The 20,614-nt window shown below is 35.1% G+C and overlaps 3 protein-coding genes across 3 annotated transcripts in view; all 3 read left to right on the top strand.

Moving 5' to 3' along the window:
* The window catches only part of LOC133843581 (uncharacterized), a 178,953-nt gene extending 162,659 nt beyond the window's left edge, over positions 1-16,294 (top strand). The window contains exon 4 of the mRNA XM_062277200.1: positions 16,018-16,294. Within this exon, the coding sequence (XP_062133184.1) occupies positions 16,018-16,091 (74 nt within the window). The 3' untranslated portion in view covers positions 16,092-16,294. The remainder of the gene's footprint in view (positions 1-16,017) is intronic.
* On the top strand, positions 12,130-12,901 carry LOC133843028 (uncharacterized). The gene is made up of 2 exons (XM_062276380.1): positions 12,130-12,210; positions 12,273-12,901. Exons 1-2 carry the CDS (start codon positions 12,196-12,198, stop codon positions 12,867-12,869), a joined length of 612 nt encoding a protein of 203 aa, XP_062132364.1. The 5' UTR covers positions 12,130-12,195; the 3' UTR covers positions 12,870-12,901.
* On the top strand, positions 13,421-14,435 carry LOC133842740 (uncharacterized). Its single transcript, XM_062275951.1, has 2 exons — positions 13,421-13,515; positions 13,571-14,435. Exons 1-2 carry the CDS (start codon positions 13,501-13,503, stop codon positions 14,090-14,092), a joined length of 537 nt encoding a protein of 178 aa, XP_062131935.1. The 5' UTR covers positions 13,421-13,500; the 3' UTR covers positions 14,093-14,435.
* Positions 16,295-20,614: the final 4,320 nt, after the last annotated feature.

The following is a 20,614-nucleotide window of genomic DNA, read 5'->3' as shown; positions in this document are numbered from 1 at the left end:
CAGTGAAGTTAAAATTCGCGTAGGATCTCATTAAAGCCAAATGAAAATATCATTCCACCAATTGGCAACACCACTGAACATTTTTTGTGTAGATATTTCAAGTTAAAATAGTTTTTTGTTGTAATATATTTCATATGTATTTTCTCCACCCAAGAGAAGTTTCCGATAAAACAGAAATCACTGATATTTAAGTATTTTGGAAATCTTAAATCTTCAAGTTGCACGAAATAATGTATCCCTTCTAGAGTCTAAAATATTTAACAAGGGTTTTAAAAAATATATTTATTAGTTGTTACTCCAAGATAGTTAATCTTTACCTATTAATCTTTTATAGTTGATGAGATTAACGTGTTTTATTGTATGAATGGACAGAAGTAGATTCAAAATATGTAGTCGGAGGTAAATCCTTCTGCCTGTTATTCAAATTTTAATTTTAAAAAAATTATTAATTTATTAATTAATAAAAGATATTTATTGCATTTTTCTTTTACTTATCTATTTCATGTAGTATTCGCTGTAGCTAATTTTCCCTTTAGAGGTAGGTCAACATATTATATAATATATCATGGATGCTGAATTAAGCCGACCAGATTGAAGGAAAGCATATGCGAAATTTATTGTCACTTCTTGAAACATGAATAAGAGTATACAAAAATATAACCTTGTCATTGCCTGTGCATTTCATAATACTATTTTCAAAGTTTTCTGTTAGGTGCTGTTGAACAAGATCTACAATTTGAATTGGCATGCATATCCAGCACATCTATCTAGCATAAAAATTAACATATTAATAATATTTATTCTTAATACTAAACAACACTTATTATACAATCAAAAGCAAAACACGATGAAATTTCTAATGCTATGAAATTCAATGTAATCCTCGAGTAGTTAATATAGGACATTCATAGGGTAGTAAAGATTGAGGTAGAGTGCCAGATTTGTTCACCACACACCACACACAGGGTATCTAAATTGTGAATTAACATTCATCTCTTTTCATCGCCAAGTTGTGCGTTGAATGCATTCAGCACCCCAAACAAGACGCATTGCCCTCGGGTGTTGCACATGCCAAGCGCTGCATTGGCCCCTATTGAGCAAAGGGCAGAACCAGAACGACGACCAGGAGCAGGAGCACATGCAACAGATACAGGAACACGAAAACAAATAGAAAATATAAACATGAAGTGGCAAATGAAAATGTCATGCAACCAATTGGCAACACCACTGACCCCTGTCCACAGCACACAGCACACAGCAAACAGGACAAATGGCAATCCTTGAGTGCAGGCTCGTGTCTGCGCTCCTTTTCAGCATTGGTGGTTGCATTCTCCGAGGCAATGACGGAGGGAAGTCAAGGAAAACAAACCGGTTGGCCACTGCAACAGAGGGACAGAGGGGCAAAGGCAGAGTTTATGATCCGTTGTGGGCACGCGCGTAGAGCCGGTTCCCAAATGACCTCAGGTCAGCTTTAATGTTGCGGAAAATTGAACAAGACTCATTTACAAATTGATCAGCATAATACTCGTAATCACACACATACACACAGGCATTGAAGTGGTCAACCTAACACGCGGTTGGTGGTCAGCGACTCTGAAGGCAATTTGCTGCTGTGTGTTATGTATTATGACACATGTTTAGCGACTGGATAAGTGGACAATGGACAATTGAAGAGCAAAACTGGTTTTTACGTGCATTAATCTTCTGAAGAGTTTCTGCATCACTTCCACCCCTGGAAAATCAACTAAACGAACTGCTGGCAAAAAGTTGAAGTATCATTGCACAACTCAGTGGCAAAACCTGGTCAAAAAATGAAAAACTTTTCACAAGAAAAAAACACAAATAAATAAAAGTAGGAGCGAGGTAGAAAGGTAGCGAAAAGGGGTGAAAGATACCAAGTGAAAATCTCTGAACAATATTTAATTTAACAAATATGAAATAAAATTTAAAAGCTTCTCTCCGGCCTTTGTTTCAGTATCCGCCACTAGCAAAGTAAAGGGCTATGATGAGTTGGTGGTAATCAAATTTCTATGAAATTATCGTACTATAGATAAACAATTTTGAAATCCAAAATGGAAAATAAAGGCTACTTTACATTTTTAATATATATACTGATTAATTTTAGTATTTAACATTTTTATTAAAAATGTAAAGTAATTTTAATTTTTAAATTATACTTATGTATATATCATATATATACATACAAATATATTTACTTATATATATATATATATATATATATATATATATATATATATATATATATATATATAAGTAAATATATTTGTATGTATATATATGATATATACAAAGTATATATTATTTATACACGTACACACATTAAAAACTTATCTATTTTTATAACTTATAACTTTAATTTGAAAAATATACACATATACACATACAACATCTGAGCAACGATGTCGATATTTGCAACGTTGTAGAATCGCTTTGAAATTATGTGTATAACATACATTCCTAAAATCCTTTGCGGATTGAGTTGAATTTGTTAAATAAATAAACTGACACGTATCTTTAAGTCGAGCACGCACGACTTTTGCTCTAATTTTTTTGTATTTCTATTTGTGTGTGTTTTAGTTAGTTAGTTCTTATTGCTTTCTGTTTGAGCGCACATTTTATATGACGAGCTTTAGTTTCAGTTTGGACTTATTTATTTTCATTTTATCCTTTTTCATGCTTGTTGCTAATTAAGAACACCTAAACTTTAATATTTTTAGTTTTCAGTTTAGTTTGCAGTTGTTGTGGGAATGCGTTTCTGGCGATCAAAGAAATTTGTAATAATGCATACACTCAGAGAAAACTGTTACAAAATATTATATTAGTAAAATTTAATAGCGATTACAAACCAAAAAATTAAGTTAACACGACTTCAATACATGAACAGATATTAATAATTTCTAAGTTTAAAAAAAAAATTATTAGTATTTACAAAATATTGGATCTTTCATTTAAAGTATCAAATTTAATATAATTGTTTCATAATGCTAAATAGTTTATATATGCTGTCATTTTACACTAAAGACTAAGTATTGTCACATTTCCGAAATATGTTTTTTTAATTAATCAACTATTCAAAAGTCGACTATCTGGAGTTTCTCATGATTTTAGTAACCGCTCTATTTATAGTAAGTTAAGTTTTGAAATACTTTAAATAAATAATTAAACCGTACACTTTAAATTGTGAATAAAATTTTATAAAAAAGAAAACCCGCGTACATTATTGGAATCTTAATCTACATACGAGCCTTGTTGAAATGTCTGATTCGCATCTGTCTTACACGGCTTATTTTTCCAAGTCAGTTTTCCGGCTTCAGTTAATCAGTTGCAAAGTTGTGAGGCAAAATTACAAGCACTTACTTAAGCGACTACATCCCCAGCTGCCGCGTTCACAACATGTTGCAAGCGAAGTGTGTGCAAGATGTGTCTGACTGACGCGTTAACAACTCTCTTCCACATACTCTCAGTATGCTGTGGCTCCGTCTGGAGCTTACACAATGCCTTTTTTTTATTTTGTTGGCCCAACAGATTTCAGACAAGTCTTCTCCATCTCTGAAACGGTCGTAAAAGGCGAAACGCCAAAAAGTATGCAATGGTTTTTTAATCGAGCGCAACATTTATTGCCACATTACGTATACGTAACATGGTAATACAAACTTGACTTGGATGCGAAAAAGTTTACCGTTAGCGAGCCGTGTGTTTGCTTTTTGTTTCCTTTTCAATTTTCTCGTTTCTTCTGGCTTGTTTTTACACAATATTCGGCTCGAAGTTATTTTACTTGCGATTAACTTATTTCCCTTCAGTAATTTTAAGCTTTTCAGATGATGTGCATTCCCATTTATGTAAATATGCTTTTTTCAGAGCAAATTTCCGATTGCTTTCGGATCTTATCATCTTACGTTATGTGATGCTATTCTAAATCGATTACCACTTTACTTAACTTTAAACATTTACCGGTTCAAACCGAAAGTAACATATTAATTTTCGAAATATTTCAATACACTGCGTTATTCCTCATCTTAAAGTAGTTTGTTTCTCTTTTAGATTTATTTATAAATTCATATATCGCATTACCCGGCTGTCCACTTGATTGTCAGCTTGAGACATAGAAACTTAATCAAGTCTTTTGGGCAACCGCAGCCCAACTCAACTCTCAACTCTCTCAAGTTGACTCGACAAGCAGCTCTGACAAATGTCGCCTAGAGATACAAGAGTCAAGTTCCTATATGCAGTTGACTACATCTTGCAAGTCGCACAAAAGGACCAACCACAAAACAGTTGCTGCATGCCTCGGCCCCTGCTCAACCTGTGGCAAGTTATTCGTGGCATGCACTCAAAAATCGTCTTTAAGAAAATATTATTGCTGACAGTGCGTTGCTAGTTGAGAGTAGATGAAAGATTCTGAGCTTAAGTCGTATATCAGTAGCCTGACAGGCTGGCAGGACACACAAGGATATACTACGTATATATGCATAGGCTGGGGGGCTGCACCGCAAATCAAACTCGTCGCAAAAGTTTTTGGGTCCAAGCGTTGGCAACATGTGATAAGTTTATTGTGTTGCCGCATGACGTACACACAGTTAGGGAACCCAGGAAGGACACTGTGTGTATGTTAAAAAAAGGACTCGCAAGTATCGCATTTCATAACAAAAATCATATTTCTGTTTCTTATTCTTGTTCTATAAATTAAGTTGTGCTGCCCACAAATATTAATTGCCTAATTAGCATATGCGACTGACATGACCAGCACACAAGGATACAGGACTTGGGACCCTTTTGCAAAAATAACAACAACGATACAATAGAAAGTTGACAATATGCTGGGGACACACTTCGAGTTGTGCCCTTAGGTCTTGTGCCCAGCCCACATGTTGCCCAAGGACACGTGACTTTATTTGGCTTGTGAAAACACCTAGAAAATAGCATAAATCTGGATTTGCGTATCATTCACAGTTAAGGTTAACGAATGCGTACGCTCTTTGACAGGTCTAACGTCTCGAAATATCCTTGCCTAAGATACATGCTTGTCATGAATGACATGAGCAACGGTTGCCCGCCCAGACCCTTTTTTTGTGACAGGAATTCAGTTCAACGTGCTTTGAGTTACGTTATTATCTAACTGCTTGGCTGGCATATCCTTTGCGTCCCGTTTTCCCGTTTTGTTCTAATTAAAAAATACACACACTGCAAGACGGTGAAATTCGCTGTCGTAATTGAGGGTTGTTATTCATGTTGTGCTTCTAATTGTTTGTTCTTGTTGTTGCCTTTGTTCTTTATGTGGTGCTTTTTTTTGCGATTTGCATTCTTCTATTCTTATGAGTCTGTATTTTTACTCACAATGCAGCAAATGTAGGTTATCGATTTTTATTTCGGTTATTTTAAAGTTATGCTTAATAGGCGAGCATGCCGGACTGCGAATTTAATTGGCGACTGAGTCAAATCAATTGCTGAAAGACCCAAGATATAACCTCCATTATCACCTCATCATTGGGCTATTAATATTTCATTTTGCTGAATTTCCAGCCAAAACTCATGTGGCAAAAAGTTTGGCGACTTGCCCCAATCCAATTCGTAACTTTTTGTAAACACTTGTGTTGCATGGCTCGTGTGAGACAGCTGGCTTGGATTAAGGATATATTTCATGGCTAGGAGTGCACTTATAACAATTTCATTAACTGCAAACGAAGCACAAGTGCTGCAAGATGAGGCACGCGCTTTAATTGCATACTGACTCGAATGGAGTGGCGGTTGCTTGGACCCAAGGAAACCGAACCGCAAGATAACAATCCATTAACTTTTTGCCACTCAACTTGGTCGAAACTACGAGGCATGCCCCGCAACTCGTGCCCCAACTCGAGGCACCTAAGGCGGTTGCTTTGCATATTAAATGGGGAATCTTTTTTTGTGTTGTTTTTTGTTTTGTTGGTCCTATTTGGTGCAGCTGCTGTGGCTCTTCATCAACCGTCAACGGCAGAAGCAGAGAACAACAACACTTGGAGCTGTGCAAATTATAAAGGAAAAGCAAGGATACGAGCTCACATTCCCACTCATATTCAGTTTTTGTTTGTTTTTGTTTCGTTCACTTTTTTACCACTCGAAGCAAAGCAAGTTTTTCCACTTTTTGAGTTTTTAAATGCAATTTTTATTTTTCTTCTTTGTGTTATTATTTGTTGGTTTTCTCCCGGCTACGTAAACGAGCAGAATGGGCAGCTTTAAATTTAAGATGAGCCAATTGAATTATGTTAAAAATTATGTGGAAGTGTGAATTATAAATATCCTATACAAACTGCAATAAAAATATATTTCATTTAAACTTTATTAATTTGGATTTTATTCCTTTGGAGAAACGTTTATCTTTTTGATGATACTCTAATACTCTTTTTTTCGAAACTTTTAAATTTCACGCTTTTACCAGCTCTTTCGTAACCGTATATTACCAGCTGATGGGTTCAGAAAAACAAATACCCTTAGAGATGATAGAGGAAGATTATAACCCTTTCGAGAATATTTACAATAAATGGGCAAACAGCTGTTCACTGAATTACCCGAAAAAGTGAAAAGAATGAATTCAAAGGATCGTTGAATATTTAAGAACATGCAAACTAATGCGTAACGGATGATGCATAAAATCTACGCGATCGTCAAACATATGCAAATGCCCCCGCTCTCTAGGTAATATAACCCCTAGCTCAGCTCTGACAGGATGCTGTGTGCGTGCTTCGAAATAGAAATTGAATTGAAGGATGCTAGCAAGGAGAAGGACACAGAGCCTTGAAAAGGGTCGTCGTTAGTTTCCAATGTTTGATAAAGCGATAACGTTGTAATAAAACTTTCGACATGGGCACAAACACACACACACACACACATGTGCTTGACCACAGGAGATTAGTACGTGTGTGAAATATGGGTCCAAGAATAAGAGCAAAAAACAAGAACCCGAAACACTTTTCATTTGGGCGTGATTAATGAAGTGTTGACCAAATCAAAATTAATGCCAAACTTTGTGCCACCACGATAAGAAAACTGACCAAAGTCGAAACCCTGAGATGCTCAGCATGTGGAGGCCAAGCGCTGGGGGGAGGCACAACATGTGTTAAGTGGCATGTGGTCAAAATGGGATTTGGTCTCGAATTCCGACTCTTGCCTTGGTCAAAAATAGTTTCAATTTACGCCTTATGAGCAAACATTCATCAAATGTGTTTTGTTGGGATGGCAGCAAAAATTGTGAAATGTCAAAAATACTCACACCCATCCACACACACACTCACACTCACACACACCTACATATGAACATATTCAAAATTTGTTGTGCAGCTGTTAGTGCAACCCTTTTTCAGGACGAAATGGGTTAACTGTCCTCCGGTTGAGAGAACTAGAGATGGAGCTGAGTTGACTGTCCGGTTTTGGAATAATTAATCACAGGTTCACATGCGATTTGTAAAGTTAATTGCCGTGGCGAAAGCGCACGTCGAGAAGCGAGAAGGGTCCAATATCCTTCTAGAGTCCAGCTGAGCGAAGGGTTAGTGCGAGGTGTAAAGGGTTTGAGGGTTCTGTGCTTAAGTGCTTTGCATGTCTTCAATTACTGACAGTTTAGCACATATTCCATATCGCCTGACCAGGTCGACTCTGTTCTGCTTACACATTTAATATTTATGCCCCAAAGTATCTCTTTACCCCAACTCCTTTTTCATCTTTGTATCGCCATAGCTATCTGCACCATCACTTCGCTTGACTGCAATGTTTGCTGACACTTTTCCCAGTCAGTTTGCCAGTTCCAACGAGTCGTAGAGTAGTGTGTTTCATACTGCAAAAATGCCATGAAAAATTCATACCAAGCACCGCAGCAAGGTGCTTAGCTAACAGGATAAACACAGACAGCTCTTGGGATGTGCAATAATCGGAGTAAGGTTTTCTAGCTATCATATGCACAATTTTTGTAAAGAAGCTTTAAAGAGAAGTGCTTACAAAAATGAATGCAATCTGTATTTATTATAGAGATGCATAAGAAAGTTTAAGTAATGCTATTGTAGTAAACATTATTATTTATTAAATATTATATACTTTTTATTATATATTATTTATTATTTTTTATTTTTCATTATTATATATTAAATATTAGAGATAATATTAAGATATACTTCAGTAAATAGTAATTTAAATGCCTTTTAATTTGCATTCTTTAAATATAAATCAAATTTCAATTTCGTAATTCTTAGCCATGAAGTTTAAAGTGGCCCACAAAACAAACGGACAAAGTTGAAAAGTCATTTATTGATTTTATTACTTTACAAAACTTTGTCAACTATTCTAAACGAAAAAGGGATTTTGCGAGAGTGAGTGAAAGGGAGAAAAGGAACCCGGAAAAACAACAGAAACAATGGCATGACATTCACAACATGTGTGGGAATTAGTTTTCACTTTTAATTTGATTTGAAAAATAGTTTAGCCTGGAGACACAGCCGAGTTGCAAGTTTGTTGGAAGCAGATAGAAGTGTCAGAAAGGTCTAGGGATTCTCTTGAGTCATCATAAATTTGGTTTGGATGATAGACAACTAATATAATATAGTAAAATTCTCATAAATGCTGCTCATATATTACTTTGATCGTAAAACCAATGAGTATACATTTGTTTAATTTCGAACAATTACTAACGATAAAAGTGTAATTAGAATAATAATGAAATTTTCGCTCATTAAACTTGAACTTTTATGGGAATTCTCGTGGAGCACGCGAACTGGACCCATGCAGGCATAAATAATAAAAATGTATAAAAACAAAAAAAATTTCACACGAATATTCATAAATTAATCAAAAAAGCATATTGTTTACCAAACTGGGGAGGCCAGAGGTCAGGCGTTAACATCGCCCACACGCGACAATTGACCCTTTTGTTAATTAAATTTCAAACAACATAACGTGTATGCCTTTCACTCTTTTTGTGTGTGTGTGTATCGTAATATGTAAACAAGAATGAAACTGTTTGCCCAGCTAATAGGGGGAAGTATAGATACATTAGTTTAGATAGTGTCAAGGTACATTTTGGACTTGAAACACATCCAAAAATTGCCTATAAATTTTGTGCACTATTTTTGGGTAGAAAAAAGAAAGGGTTGTTGATGTTGACAGGCGACGCAGCAGACGCATTTCTCCCCCTATTTGCTACCCCTCTAAAAAAAATAGATAGACTGCCTGCATATGATGTTTATCCAGTGGGGTCGATTAGCCCACATAAATTATTAACGCGCATTCTCGATGTGCATGTAGTTTATTAGCACTTGAGACTTGTGGGCCTCTCTGTGCGTGCTCTGCGTCCTTGTGCCGGTGTCCTTTCGATGTCCTTTGCATGTCTCGCCTCTGGCCCATTGGAAAATTACTCACTCTCCGTCCTCTACCTCACTCTCTCTGCTATATATGTATATTAGCTGTGTTCTTGTCTGTTCCTATAATTTACATACGACACGCATTCTCGCACTTTCGTCATTTGTATAACCCAAAACTGAATATCGCTTTCAAATGGAGTCCCCAACTCTCTGAATGAGTTTATGAAATATGCGTGTGTCAAAATGATCAATTAGCGAGCTATATTAGCTAATACAACTAATGGCTTGTTAGTCTTAAATAACGATTATATTCTATTTAAATTTTTTGTAGCATTTCTAGAAAGTGTAATGAAAATATTTTCTGATATTGGCAAATTTAATTTGCATAGATAAAACCATTCAGAGACTGTATTTACCCATGAGTTGAAGTCAATAAAAGTGATATAATATTATCAGATAATTTCTTTTGGCCATAATGGTATCAACGCTTCTGCTCGGGTCGCTTTAATGTGGAGATTGTGGGTGGCATAACAACTGCTCGAGGGGAGGCTCAACTCAAATCAAATCAACGACCAAAGGAACGGAAAATAAAACGCAAACGATGGCGGCCCACATTAACGAGGAAGGACATTGACCAAGTAACAGCAAAAAAAAGTTGATGAGATGGAACTGAAGCTGCAGTGGCACATTTTAAAGGAAGCTGGACAACGCTGAGCGTGGGCTGCTGCAAGGTTGCTGCTGCTTGTCAATAATTCAAGTTATCACCGGCGGATATTAGAATGGAAAACCCAAAGGACAACACATCCGGCGCCTCAAGCGCGCATCAATAAAAACACATTTGAATTACCTTCCTTCTGCTCTGGGCTCTTTCGAGTTTCCCACTGACAATCTATTGAGAAAGTGTTCATGTTTATCATGGTACACTTTGATGGGGGTGTCCACTTTGGCAGCATCTCAAGCAACACTTTTCAAGTGAAAACCTCGCGCACTTCAAGTCGAAACTTTTGCAGCGGTCCTGTATCCTAAAATGCTGTACGAATATCCCAGATCCTTGAGGGTTGTCTACGCTTTGAACTTTCCATTTGACTTTCGAGTGTAGTGAGTCGCATCTTGCAGTTTGTCAACCCTCCAACCATGGCCATCGCCTTAGAGTCGCTTTTTTATTCAAATTATAAAACCGTAAAAAAGCAAAACAAACTCACCCAAACCAACAACCCTCGAAGTGGTTGACATTGAACTAAACCAAACCAACAAAAATACAAATGGACTGAGGAAGTGCAAACCGTTCAAGTATTTATTTTCGTTCAGTTCGAACTGTATTTGAGTTATTTTTTCGGTTTTTTTTTTATCTGTGTGCAGCATCCTTTAAAACTTTACGCAGTTTATCAAAACATTCGTCTACAATATGCTTTAATTTTAATTGTTTTAAATAAAATATATTCTACTTTGACTTTATAGTTGATCATAATATTAGTTGACGAAAAAACGAACTTTATTTGTGATCCATTCTTTTCTTTTGAGATCTCAAAACCAATTGAGACTACTTTATAAGCAGTTGTTTAAAGCTTTTGTAGTAAAAAACATTCATTACATAAAAATGGCACTGAGACAGGACGAAGTACATATTAAAATATGCTAAAAGTTGCTTAATGGACTCTGGCTTACAAATTGCAATTGCTGCAATAATAAGAGCACGAGCACATAACATATAAATAAGTTGCCGTCTTGACTCGCAAATTTTCCAATAAATGACTAGCTGAATATTGGGGGAAACAGTCAAAAGCCGTTAATTTTTATAACGAGCCTATAACTTTCTGAAAAATCAAATAAAGCGAAACGGTAAAATACAAGGCATACAATATAAAATATTAATGTGAGAATGGCGTCAAGTAAAAATTATGAATTTGGGATTTCCAACAAAAAATATGATTGGAGCTTAAATATATTCAAATTTTTAATGGTGGTGTTTGTTTTAATATGCTGCTTGTATCTAATGAATGGCTCAAAGAGTACAGAACAATATATTGAACTGTCTCTGAAGCGTTTTCCAGTTTGCTTTGGTGTTTGGAGTTGTCGACTACATTGTTGGAAGTCGCATCCGTTTTGTTCAAGTAATTTTTCAAACAGCATTTTCCACGCCATTTTTATTCACGTATCATAAATTTTATGTCAAGTATTTATAAATCAAATATAGCACAGACAACTCGTCTTTACTCCCCTGCATGCTGTCGAAGTTTTCTGGCAACAACATTTACATATATCATGCTTGCTTCAATGGAGTCTTGTTTACTTTGGCTTCCGACTTACAAGTATTCTCCATTAATATTGCATATTTTGCAGTTTGTGCGTAAAGTGCCAAATAAATTGAAAATTAAGAATTATTACTGAAAGCTACAACTCCATAATGCTTTATTAGAAAGGAAGCATGAAGCCAAAACAATTGAGTATTTTTTTTAGAAATTATCTGTCCGTTCAACTGTTTTCAGGACAGAATCAATTTTCATTTAAATAAGATCGCAATATTGGATATTTAGGGATTATATCAATAAAAACATACTATAAATAGTCTTTCAGTATTAACCCACCAATGAATCTATCGTTATTCTTAAAGAATAAGTTGAACAATCATTAGGAATCGAAAGTGTGTTCCCCTCTTAAAGACATTAGTTTCGTGTAAAATTTCCTTTACACAATGTGAACTCACAAGGTTAATACTAAGATTAACCTTTAAAGCGAACTGTAAAAATGTCGGGTCTGTACTCTAATTACATTTTGAAATTCTGCTATAAAAATTGTCGATACTCGTGTGGAGTGACAGTCGTCGACTTCACCTTGAGATATTATCATTGATTACCTAATGGCACGATTGACTGTAAGTTAGTTGGTAACTCTTCTTCATTGTCTCGCTTCTTTAATTATCATTATCTTTTACAGCTGATTGTCTTTTCGCTTGTTTTCTTTTTGAGCAGTTCTTCTGCCTTAATTACAGAGGCTATGATTGGATCCATATTTATACTTAATACAATTCTTGGAACAACATTTTTGGATATGGCCCTGGGCGGCCCCATTAGTCGGGCGTCTTCTATGGCATCCGTAGCGGTTCCTATTTCTTCAGGTTCGTCTTTCTGGCCATCACATGAAGTTGCACCTCAGCACCTCAGAAGAAGACGACAAACTTTACAAGATAGACTCAACGATTTGCACTTATATGATTATGTAACTTCTCCATCGGCTGAAAAGGATGAATCGCCATTGGGTTTGGAGATCGATATTTTCAACAATTTTCAAAATATTGCTCATGATATGGCTAGTGAAGTTAGTATGCACTTGGGTCTTCCACCACACACTCTTGAAGCGTACTATCTTGGGGAGAAGGATGCTCCCAATTTTGAAGATGTTGTAGACACTGTCGCTAAACGCTTTCATGCTCCAAAGTTTGTGTTGGCTGGATTACATTCACTATTTAAAACAGCCGAAAAGTATGAGGATGACTATGAGTATGATAATGATAATGATCAACAAGATCAATAATTGCACATGTATCTCAAAGCAATTATTTTTATTATCTCTTGAATAAGAGTTGATTATTAAAATTTTGAAAGATGAGAATGTATCAGTTTATTATCTGGAAAGAGATGGCTAATCTGTTAATATATAGATCTTGTTACACATTAATTTGTTATATCACTTTGAGGGATGCTTTCAAAATAAATATTTAAAAACATATTTTCTAGTATTTCTATCAATTTTATTTTACAACTTTTATTTACAAGAATACAGTTTTTGGTTGTAAAACATAAGTAGCAAAGTTCAATTATCGGTTTATTGTTGCCTAAACCTAATAAAATTATGTTATGTGTTCGCTGTCATAGAATAGTAACTACAATGAGAATAGTAACTTGTAACATACCAGAATCAAAACACTACAGATAAAACTACAGATTTAAAAAGCTATATGAATGATACAATTTATTAAGAGTCGTACTGCAAATTTTAATATGTGTAAGTCTGAACTTTGGTGAACTTTATTTAGTACCCACCGTAAATTTTACATTTACATAAATATTATTTAAGTTTGAACGTTTAGCTTTATAAGCAGCCGCTTGTTATATAGAGCATCAGTTTTCCCAAAAGCCTCGAGGTAATATCACGAGCTTTTGGAATGTCCCGATGCCTAGTGAGTTACACTATTTCTATATAAAGCTTTTTCATCTTATTTTTTCCATTATTAGGTATTTTTCCTGGCAATAGCCTTGGCTTGTGGTTCATCGAATGCAAGCTTAAGAGATTGGCTCGATCGAGCAGATTCTATAGCGTTAGCGTTCGAAGATTTTACTCTCTTCCCATCAAAGATGATATTTTCCATTCTGGGTACAAAAAAATCTCCAGTAGCGCCAATGAAACGGATAATTGCCGAATCATCAGATAACAGTGATCTAATAACAGTTATCAAAAGTCCCGAAGGAGGTCCTCCGCAATATAATGGTGGAAACATCTCGCCGGGTGGAACGCTCGGCAAAATATCAAGTGGAATTGGGAACAGAGTAAGTGCAGTGGCCGATAAAATAACAGATAGAATCGGCGACAGAGTTGGAGCAGTTGCCGATAAAATATCCGATAAAGTGAGCGAAAGCATTGGTGGTGTCAGCGATAAACTCGCAGGTGGTTTGGTTGGTGGATTGAGCGATTTGACCAGCCCACTGACAAATCGTTTGACTGGAGGATTCTTTGGAGGCGGTAATTCAAAAAAATAAAACTTCAGATGATGGCAATGATTCAATCATAGGCCGAGTGAGTAGCAGAGTGACTGGCATCTTCCGTAATGATAAGCCTAAAGAAAATGAACAGCCACAAGGCCAGTCTCCAGAAACAAATTATAAAGAAGCTGATCTAGACACTGGATTGACGGATACGTTGGAACTGGAAGGTCAAGGCAAGCAAAATGCAGCAAATGGTGGTGAACAAAATAAAGGCAATAATAAACCTGGAGGTATATTTGACAGTGTTGTTAATCCATTTAGAGGTCTATTTGGTTAAGTGTGTACTGCACAGTCTTGCTGAGATAATAAATAATTAAACATGACAATGTTTATTAAATAAAGTTAAATATTTCTATTAAGCTATATTCGAAGTTGGTTGAAGAGGAAAAGAATTCCCCGATCTCCAGAATTTACTTCAAAACTTACTAAATTATCGACAGAGAAACAATATTGATAAATTAACTTTGATTAGTGGCAGCATATATTTCTAGTACAATAATAAAAAAAATGTATGTAAGTTTTCCATTGTCAAGCATGGATTTCTTTAAAAGTTATTAGTAGATCGATTTAAGTTAACCAATAACAATATAGCTAAAGAACTGTATTTTTCAGTAAATTGTGTACTTCGCTGAAAAAAGTTCCAATTCAGACATCCGATTTCCTCGAAGTTTCATCAGAAGATAATTTATAATTTACTAAAAATAATGAATTTGAATTTTATTAAATAAATAAATTAAATATTAACAACGACAAATTTACCTAATCTATGCGTTTTAAGGTAGGAGAGTATAGTCTTGAGGATCGTGAAGTTTTTAAATATATTGGTTTTTAGCAGTTCCTTTTCTTGACGTTGATTCTACTTATTGTAAGGGCTTTTAGCGGCATAATGCTTAGGTAATTCTCCAGCTTAACCTGCACCGCAACCTGTTCCAATTCCTATTCCAATTAATAATAAATGGCATCTTAGTTTTTATACCCGCTAGCCGTAGGATAGAAGAGTTTTATAACTTTGCGCCTCCAACAAATGTAAGTAACTAACAGAAGAAGTATCGCATTCGCGATCAACATATGAGACGATACATCTAGGTCCGTCCGTTCTGAATCTCAGCGACTACAAGAGATACCCCTATAATTTTTGGAATTTTTTGAACAAAAAATAATAGCTATAGTATTTTGAACTCATAAATTTCTTTGCGATCAGATAATAATTTTAGAAGTCATTTAAGAAATAGTAGTATACGGGAAAATACCCGTATTTTTAATGAAAACATAACATATTTATAATAATATTACAAAACTAAAAAACCAAAAAAATAAAAAAATGTATTAAAATTTACTAATGGGACAAACATTAAAATGATCTCTCTTATTCTTATAGGAAGTTCAATATTATTCAAGAAAACGATAAAATATAAATATGGTTGTGCCCAAGATATCGAAATTTAACTTCACTATTAGAAATAGTTATTAGTTTTGCTCTTTTTTAAGAACATAGGAACTTGCAATATAAAATTTTGACATGAGCAATACTGAAACTATGACAAATAATTTGAACTCCATGATAAGCCAGTCATTAGTATACTCTTTCAAACAGCATTTAAATTTTTGATATATTCGTGCTTTTAATATGTGTGTCAAATGTGATTTTAAAATAGTACTATACTAAATGCATATTATGAAGTTTATTACAAAGGCCTAAAATGTCTTGTTGGTTATATTTTTCACACTTATCCGTTTTCACATTCCAAATTTAAATGTAAATTTCGTAAAAGTCGTAATTTTTCTGCTTTATATAGTGCTCACAAGCTCTTTCCGATATTATTTGAGGAAGATATTTAGCAGAGATGCGGTTTGAGGTAAGTGTGAATTATTTCGAGGACATTTGCTAATCATAAATAATCAATTGAATTTTTATACAGTTCTCAATTTTGGCCTTGGTGATGCTTATTGGCAGTGCTTACGGCAGCTTGTCATTTTGGTTTGGAACTCCTAAGCCTCCACCGGCTGCTATTCCTATAGCATTCCCACCACCTCCTCCTCTTGCTGTGGTCGGTGGCGTAGGAGGAAGAGGATGTCAAACTTGTTCATTTGATCCTTATGGACCATGAGAAAATATCGAGCCAATATTACGAATTGGCGCAATGATTAAAAGAAGATCATTGTTAATAATTTTCAAATATACGTTGGTAATAATCAATTGAGTTTTTGCGTTTTGACTTCAGGAAAAAATATTTAATTGCAATAAAAATCAATATAAAATACATTTCACTCTGTAAATATACTTTCGGTGCTTAATGCATAGCGATGGAATAATACAGAAATAAAAAAAAATTACCGAACTCTATCATGACCTTTCGATATTCTACAATAATAATTAAATGTACATCGTTTGACGGAGTTCAAAGTGCTGAAATGTGCTTTTATGACAAAATGTTAATAATATTCATTTGCATGCTTGCACCTAGATCTCAGAGACTATAAGAGATAAGGACAGCGCTTGTTATGATTGCATGCAGATCAAGGTTGTTTCAACTTTTGCCACGCCCTCTTAAGCCCCTGCAAATCGACAAAAATCGACCAAAACCGACTGTACCTTTCTTTCTTGTTAAATTTGTATATGTAGTACTGACAGACTATTCTAGATATTAGTTAATTCTACGTCAAAAATACTGTTCCAAGTAAGTGAACATTTCGTCAATGACATTTAGCAGAAAGTCATTTATATTTATTTTATTTGGATTATTGGCTTTAGTTTAGTCAAATATTTTACGATTCCTTCCACCTCTACCTCTATCACCAATTGACTAAACTTTGATCTAAAATATACAGCTTACATTCAATACAATGTACAGGGGTTTTTTTTTTTTAATATTTATAATAAATAGAGCTGTTGTTTAATTTTTTGGAACAAAAACTTTCATTACATAAAAACCATATTGAGTTATAAAGCGTTTCGGCAGATATGAACTATGGAAATTCAGAGACTTAAAATATGCTAATATATGCTGAAAATGTTGAGAAAAACAATGGATAGATATGGCGCCAGTTGTGGTAAATGGATAAAGGGTTTGACTATAATGTTGAAATATTAATACTTAAGTTTAGATGAGTTTACAAACATCAATTGCTCCCCATTGACACATAGCTGTCTTGATAAAACCCATCATATTCATTACGAGCTCTCAGAATAGCCTACAACAAAGAGGTTTCATTGTTGCGTTATTGTTGGACGGTGTACGAAAGGCTTCTCGTACTATATTCGCCAACTTGAATGCGTAATGATTGCTTCAAACACCCTGCTGTTCGTCGATCCGCGCCGCGTCTGCTGCTAATACAGCTTCTCCGATAAGATGACACAAAATGTAAAAATTGACACATAAAATGTAAGTTGGCCGCCGTTCGCCATTTTACTTGGCCACAAACCGCCAACACGCGCCATCAGCATCTCCCCACCAGCTCCCGCAACCCACTCTGATTTTCATTTCTCTCTCTATCCTTCTTTCATTTTCTTACTCTGTATCTTCGCACAGCTTTGTTCACCCACTTCGTTAGCTATGTAAATGACTTTGTTTGTCTTTCATTGTCCTCGTCGCTTTCTGCTTTGCCCAGATAGCTCTGCTGACAGGCTGGCAACGCTGTTGTCACACATACATATAGACTCACGCACTCACGCACACACATACATACGACACACGCATGTTGACGCAGCGCGCGTAGGCTCAGATTTTTAACCCTTTGCTTGAAATGCCACCCCAAAAATCGAAAGTCTTCGCTGTCGCTTATTTACATTCTATGTATATATAAGACCAAACACACATACACACACACATGCACGCACACGCAAAGAGGGGAAATTTTCACGCACATCGCACGCATCAAAGTCGCGATTTTGTTCTTTACATAAGCCCATTGCTCTGCGTTTGTGTGCTTGTGTGTGTTCTGTGTCCCAGCTTGGGATATGAGTTCATGTGGTATGCGTATCCTTTCGATTTTCGTCGTTTATCCTTGTGCTACTACGTAAATATTTCTAGGCTTTTATATGACAACCTTTTGCGTCACTTTTTATGAAAAACTGTCACAATTTTTTGATTAAACAAATTTTGCGACATCTGCCGATTAAATGCTTTGCCATTCATTAAATCATAGACTTGGAATTCTTTAAGATTATTTATTTTCGAATGGGCGCCACTTTTTTCAACTTTTCTAGCTTGACTTTAGAAAATATTCTGTAGAAGTGCTAATTGCCAACAAAATATATAAGATATGATGTAAAATCAAATTGTTTAAAAATAATATTTTTCTTTTAATATCCTATGAAGAGAAATTTATAGATTGAATATAATTTTCTGGATATGGTTATATGGGAGGGCCTGAAAGTGTATATTTCGTGTTCAGAAAACATAATTTTTGTGAATTAAACTTCATTTACTTTTTTAAGAAATCCAAGAACCACATTTTCCGTCTCTATATTATAAAAATGCTAACTTATTTTTTGTATTATTGAAAAATGTGTTATACCCTTAGAGTAAAATGGTAAAAGAAAATAAATTACTTTTTTAAATTATAAAATTAAATTAATTAATTAATAGCAAATTTCTAATTTATTTTTAAAATTTCTTTCATTTGATTTAAAAAAAATTGTGCACAACTAGTACGATATTTCAAAAATGTTTCTTTTCTAATTCGTTTTCAATTGTAACTTCATTAGTTAAATTAAACCACCCAGTCTATGATGCCATTAATTAATGAGAACTTGTTCGTAAAAATACATACAAACATATACAGATATAGTACGTACATAAGTGAACATAATATTTAGTATTCTGCAATCCCAGCACACAAGAAGCTCAAAGCGAAATGTAGAAATTTAAAAGAAATTATACCCTAAGGACAATGTCTCTGCTGCTGTTGCTCTGTCCTGTACTCAAAGATATATTCTTGTGTATTTCTCCACTCTGTTTCTGTATTCTGTTTTGATTAACATTTGTCGCTTGGTTGCATCGTTTGCTTCGTCTCCTGCGACGACGATGTTTTTAATTACTTTTGGGGGTAGTTTGGAGAATTCTGTTTTTCCATTTTCTTTTTCTTTTTATTACTCATCAAAGAATGAGGAAACCTTGAAAAGTTCGCAGTAACTGAAAATGTTGCTTTAAATCTCTAAAAAATGTTATATTTTATAATCCTTATCAGCATTTTTAAAACCAATAATCGTAATCCAAATCTTTTTACTGCTTGGCGAGTAAGATGAGTTGACCTAAATGGCTTTATTTGTTCAGCATATGTTGAGGCAATAATCTGTTGAATGACTGTTTGGTCCAATCACCTGAAGGGAATTCTATTCAATTACAATTTCCCATCTATATTATTTTTGTGTAACTCAATCTAAAGCTAAGGATGTGTGCTATATGCCCTGGGGTTTATTTTGCCACGGATCTAACCACTTGACCATGACACTTCAATAATGTTTTTTTTTCGTATTTTGTTGCTGAGCACACGAAACCGGAAATAACATAATTGACCTTAGGGAACAACAGAACAAACACAAAAAAAAAGGTATCATTGCAAATCGCATCAACTGACCGAAGTGAACCTTAAGTGATTTGTATCTGACTCTCTGTTGTGCCGGGTAACAGGCATAATAGGGGTCGGAGAAGTGGTCAAGGGCGGGGTTAGGGTCGTCGCTGGCCAGTGGTCAGTTGCCTGTTGTCTGTTGTCAGTAGCGTGCCCAAGTTTCACTCCTCCTTCCCCCAGTTGCGTTTTCCCTTGTTTGTCTGTCCGTCTATCTATGCGCCTTTCCTGCTGGTCAGTTGGTCGAGTTTTTTTTTATGTAATTGTTCTCGTTGTTGCTTTTGTGTTGTCATGTCTTCGTGTCGCGTGTGTGTTGTGTTTGTGTGTAAACAAATCAATTACTGACACTAAATGCATTTTATTTATGCGCTTTCAAATTTGAATTTTAAATTAGCCGCCTGTCGCTTTTTTATGGTCAGCTTTGTTCACACCTCTTTCACACCAACTACTGGCTCACTACCTCTCTCCTCACCTCTCCCTGGGTCATTGGTTTTCAAGCCCAAGGGGTCAACGTGTTTAACGGCAACTTAAGTGGATTTTAAACAGTTTAATGGTCAGCCAAATGTGATGCCACACAACATAATTGGTCTTTTGTCTGATTGAAATGTTTTTGATAGCTTGTTAATCCTATTGATAACATGGGAACAATAATAGCGGAATCATGGTTGATAGCTTTTTTTAGAAAATGCTGCTAAAATTGAATACATTCCCCTAGTAAATTATTCAATTTAAAATTAGATACTGTGAGTATAAATGATTTGATAGTGCAAGTTTAGATTTACTTAAGGTGAAATATTTTTTTTGGGATTTCGGTATTAGGGTATAATGTGAAACACTTGCGTAATTACAAAGGGTCTTAAATATTTTACTTCTTACCTTCAGTAAATTTGTATCTAATTTATAAAAATGCATTAGCTAATTTAGATCCCATTTCGCATCCCATTCATA

This window comes from Drosophila sulfurigaster, chromosome 3 (genome assembly GCF_023558435.1).
Source record: "Drosophila sulfurigaster albostrigata strain 15112-1811.04 chromosome 3, ASM2355843v2, whole genome shotgun sequence".
NCBI lineage: Eukaryota > Metazoa > Arthropoda > Insecta > Diptera > Drosophilidae > Drosophila > Drosophila sulfurigaster.
The sequence above is the reverse complement of the archived record's forward strand: the minus strand, read 5'-3'. Positions and strand labels throughout refer to the sequence as shown.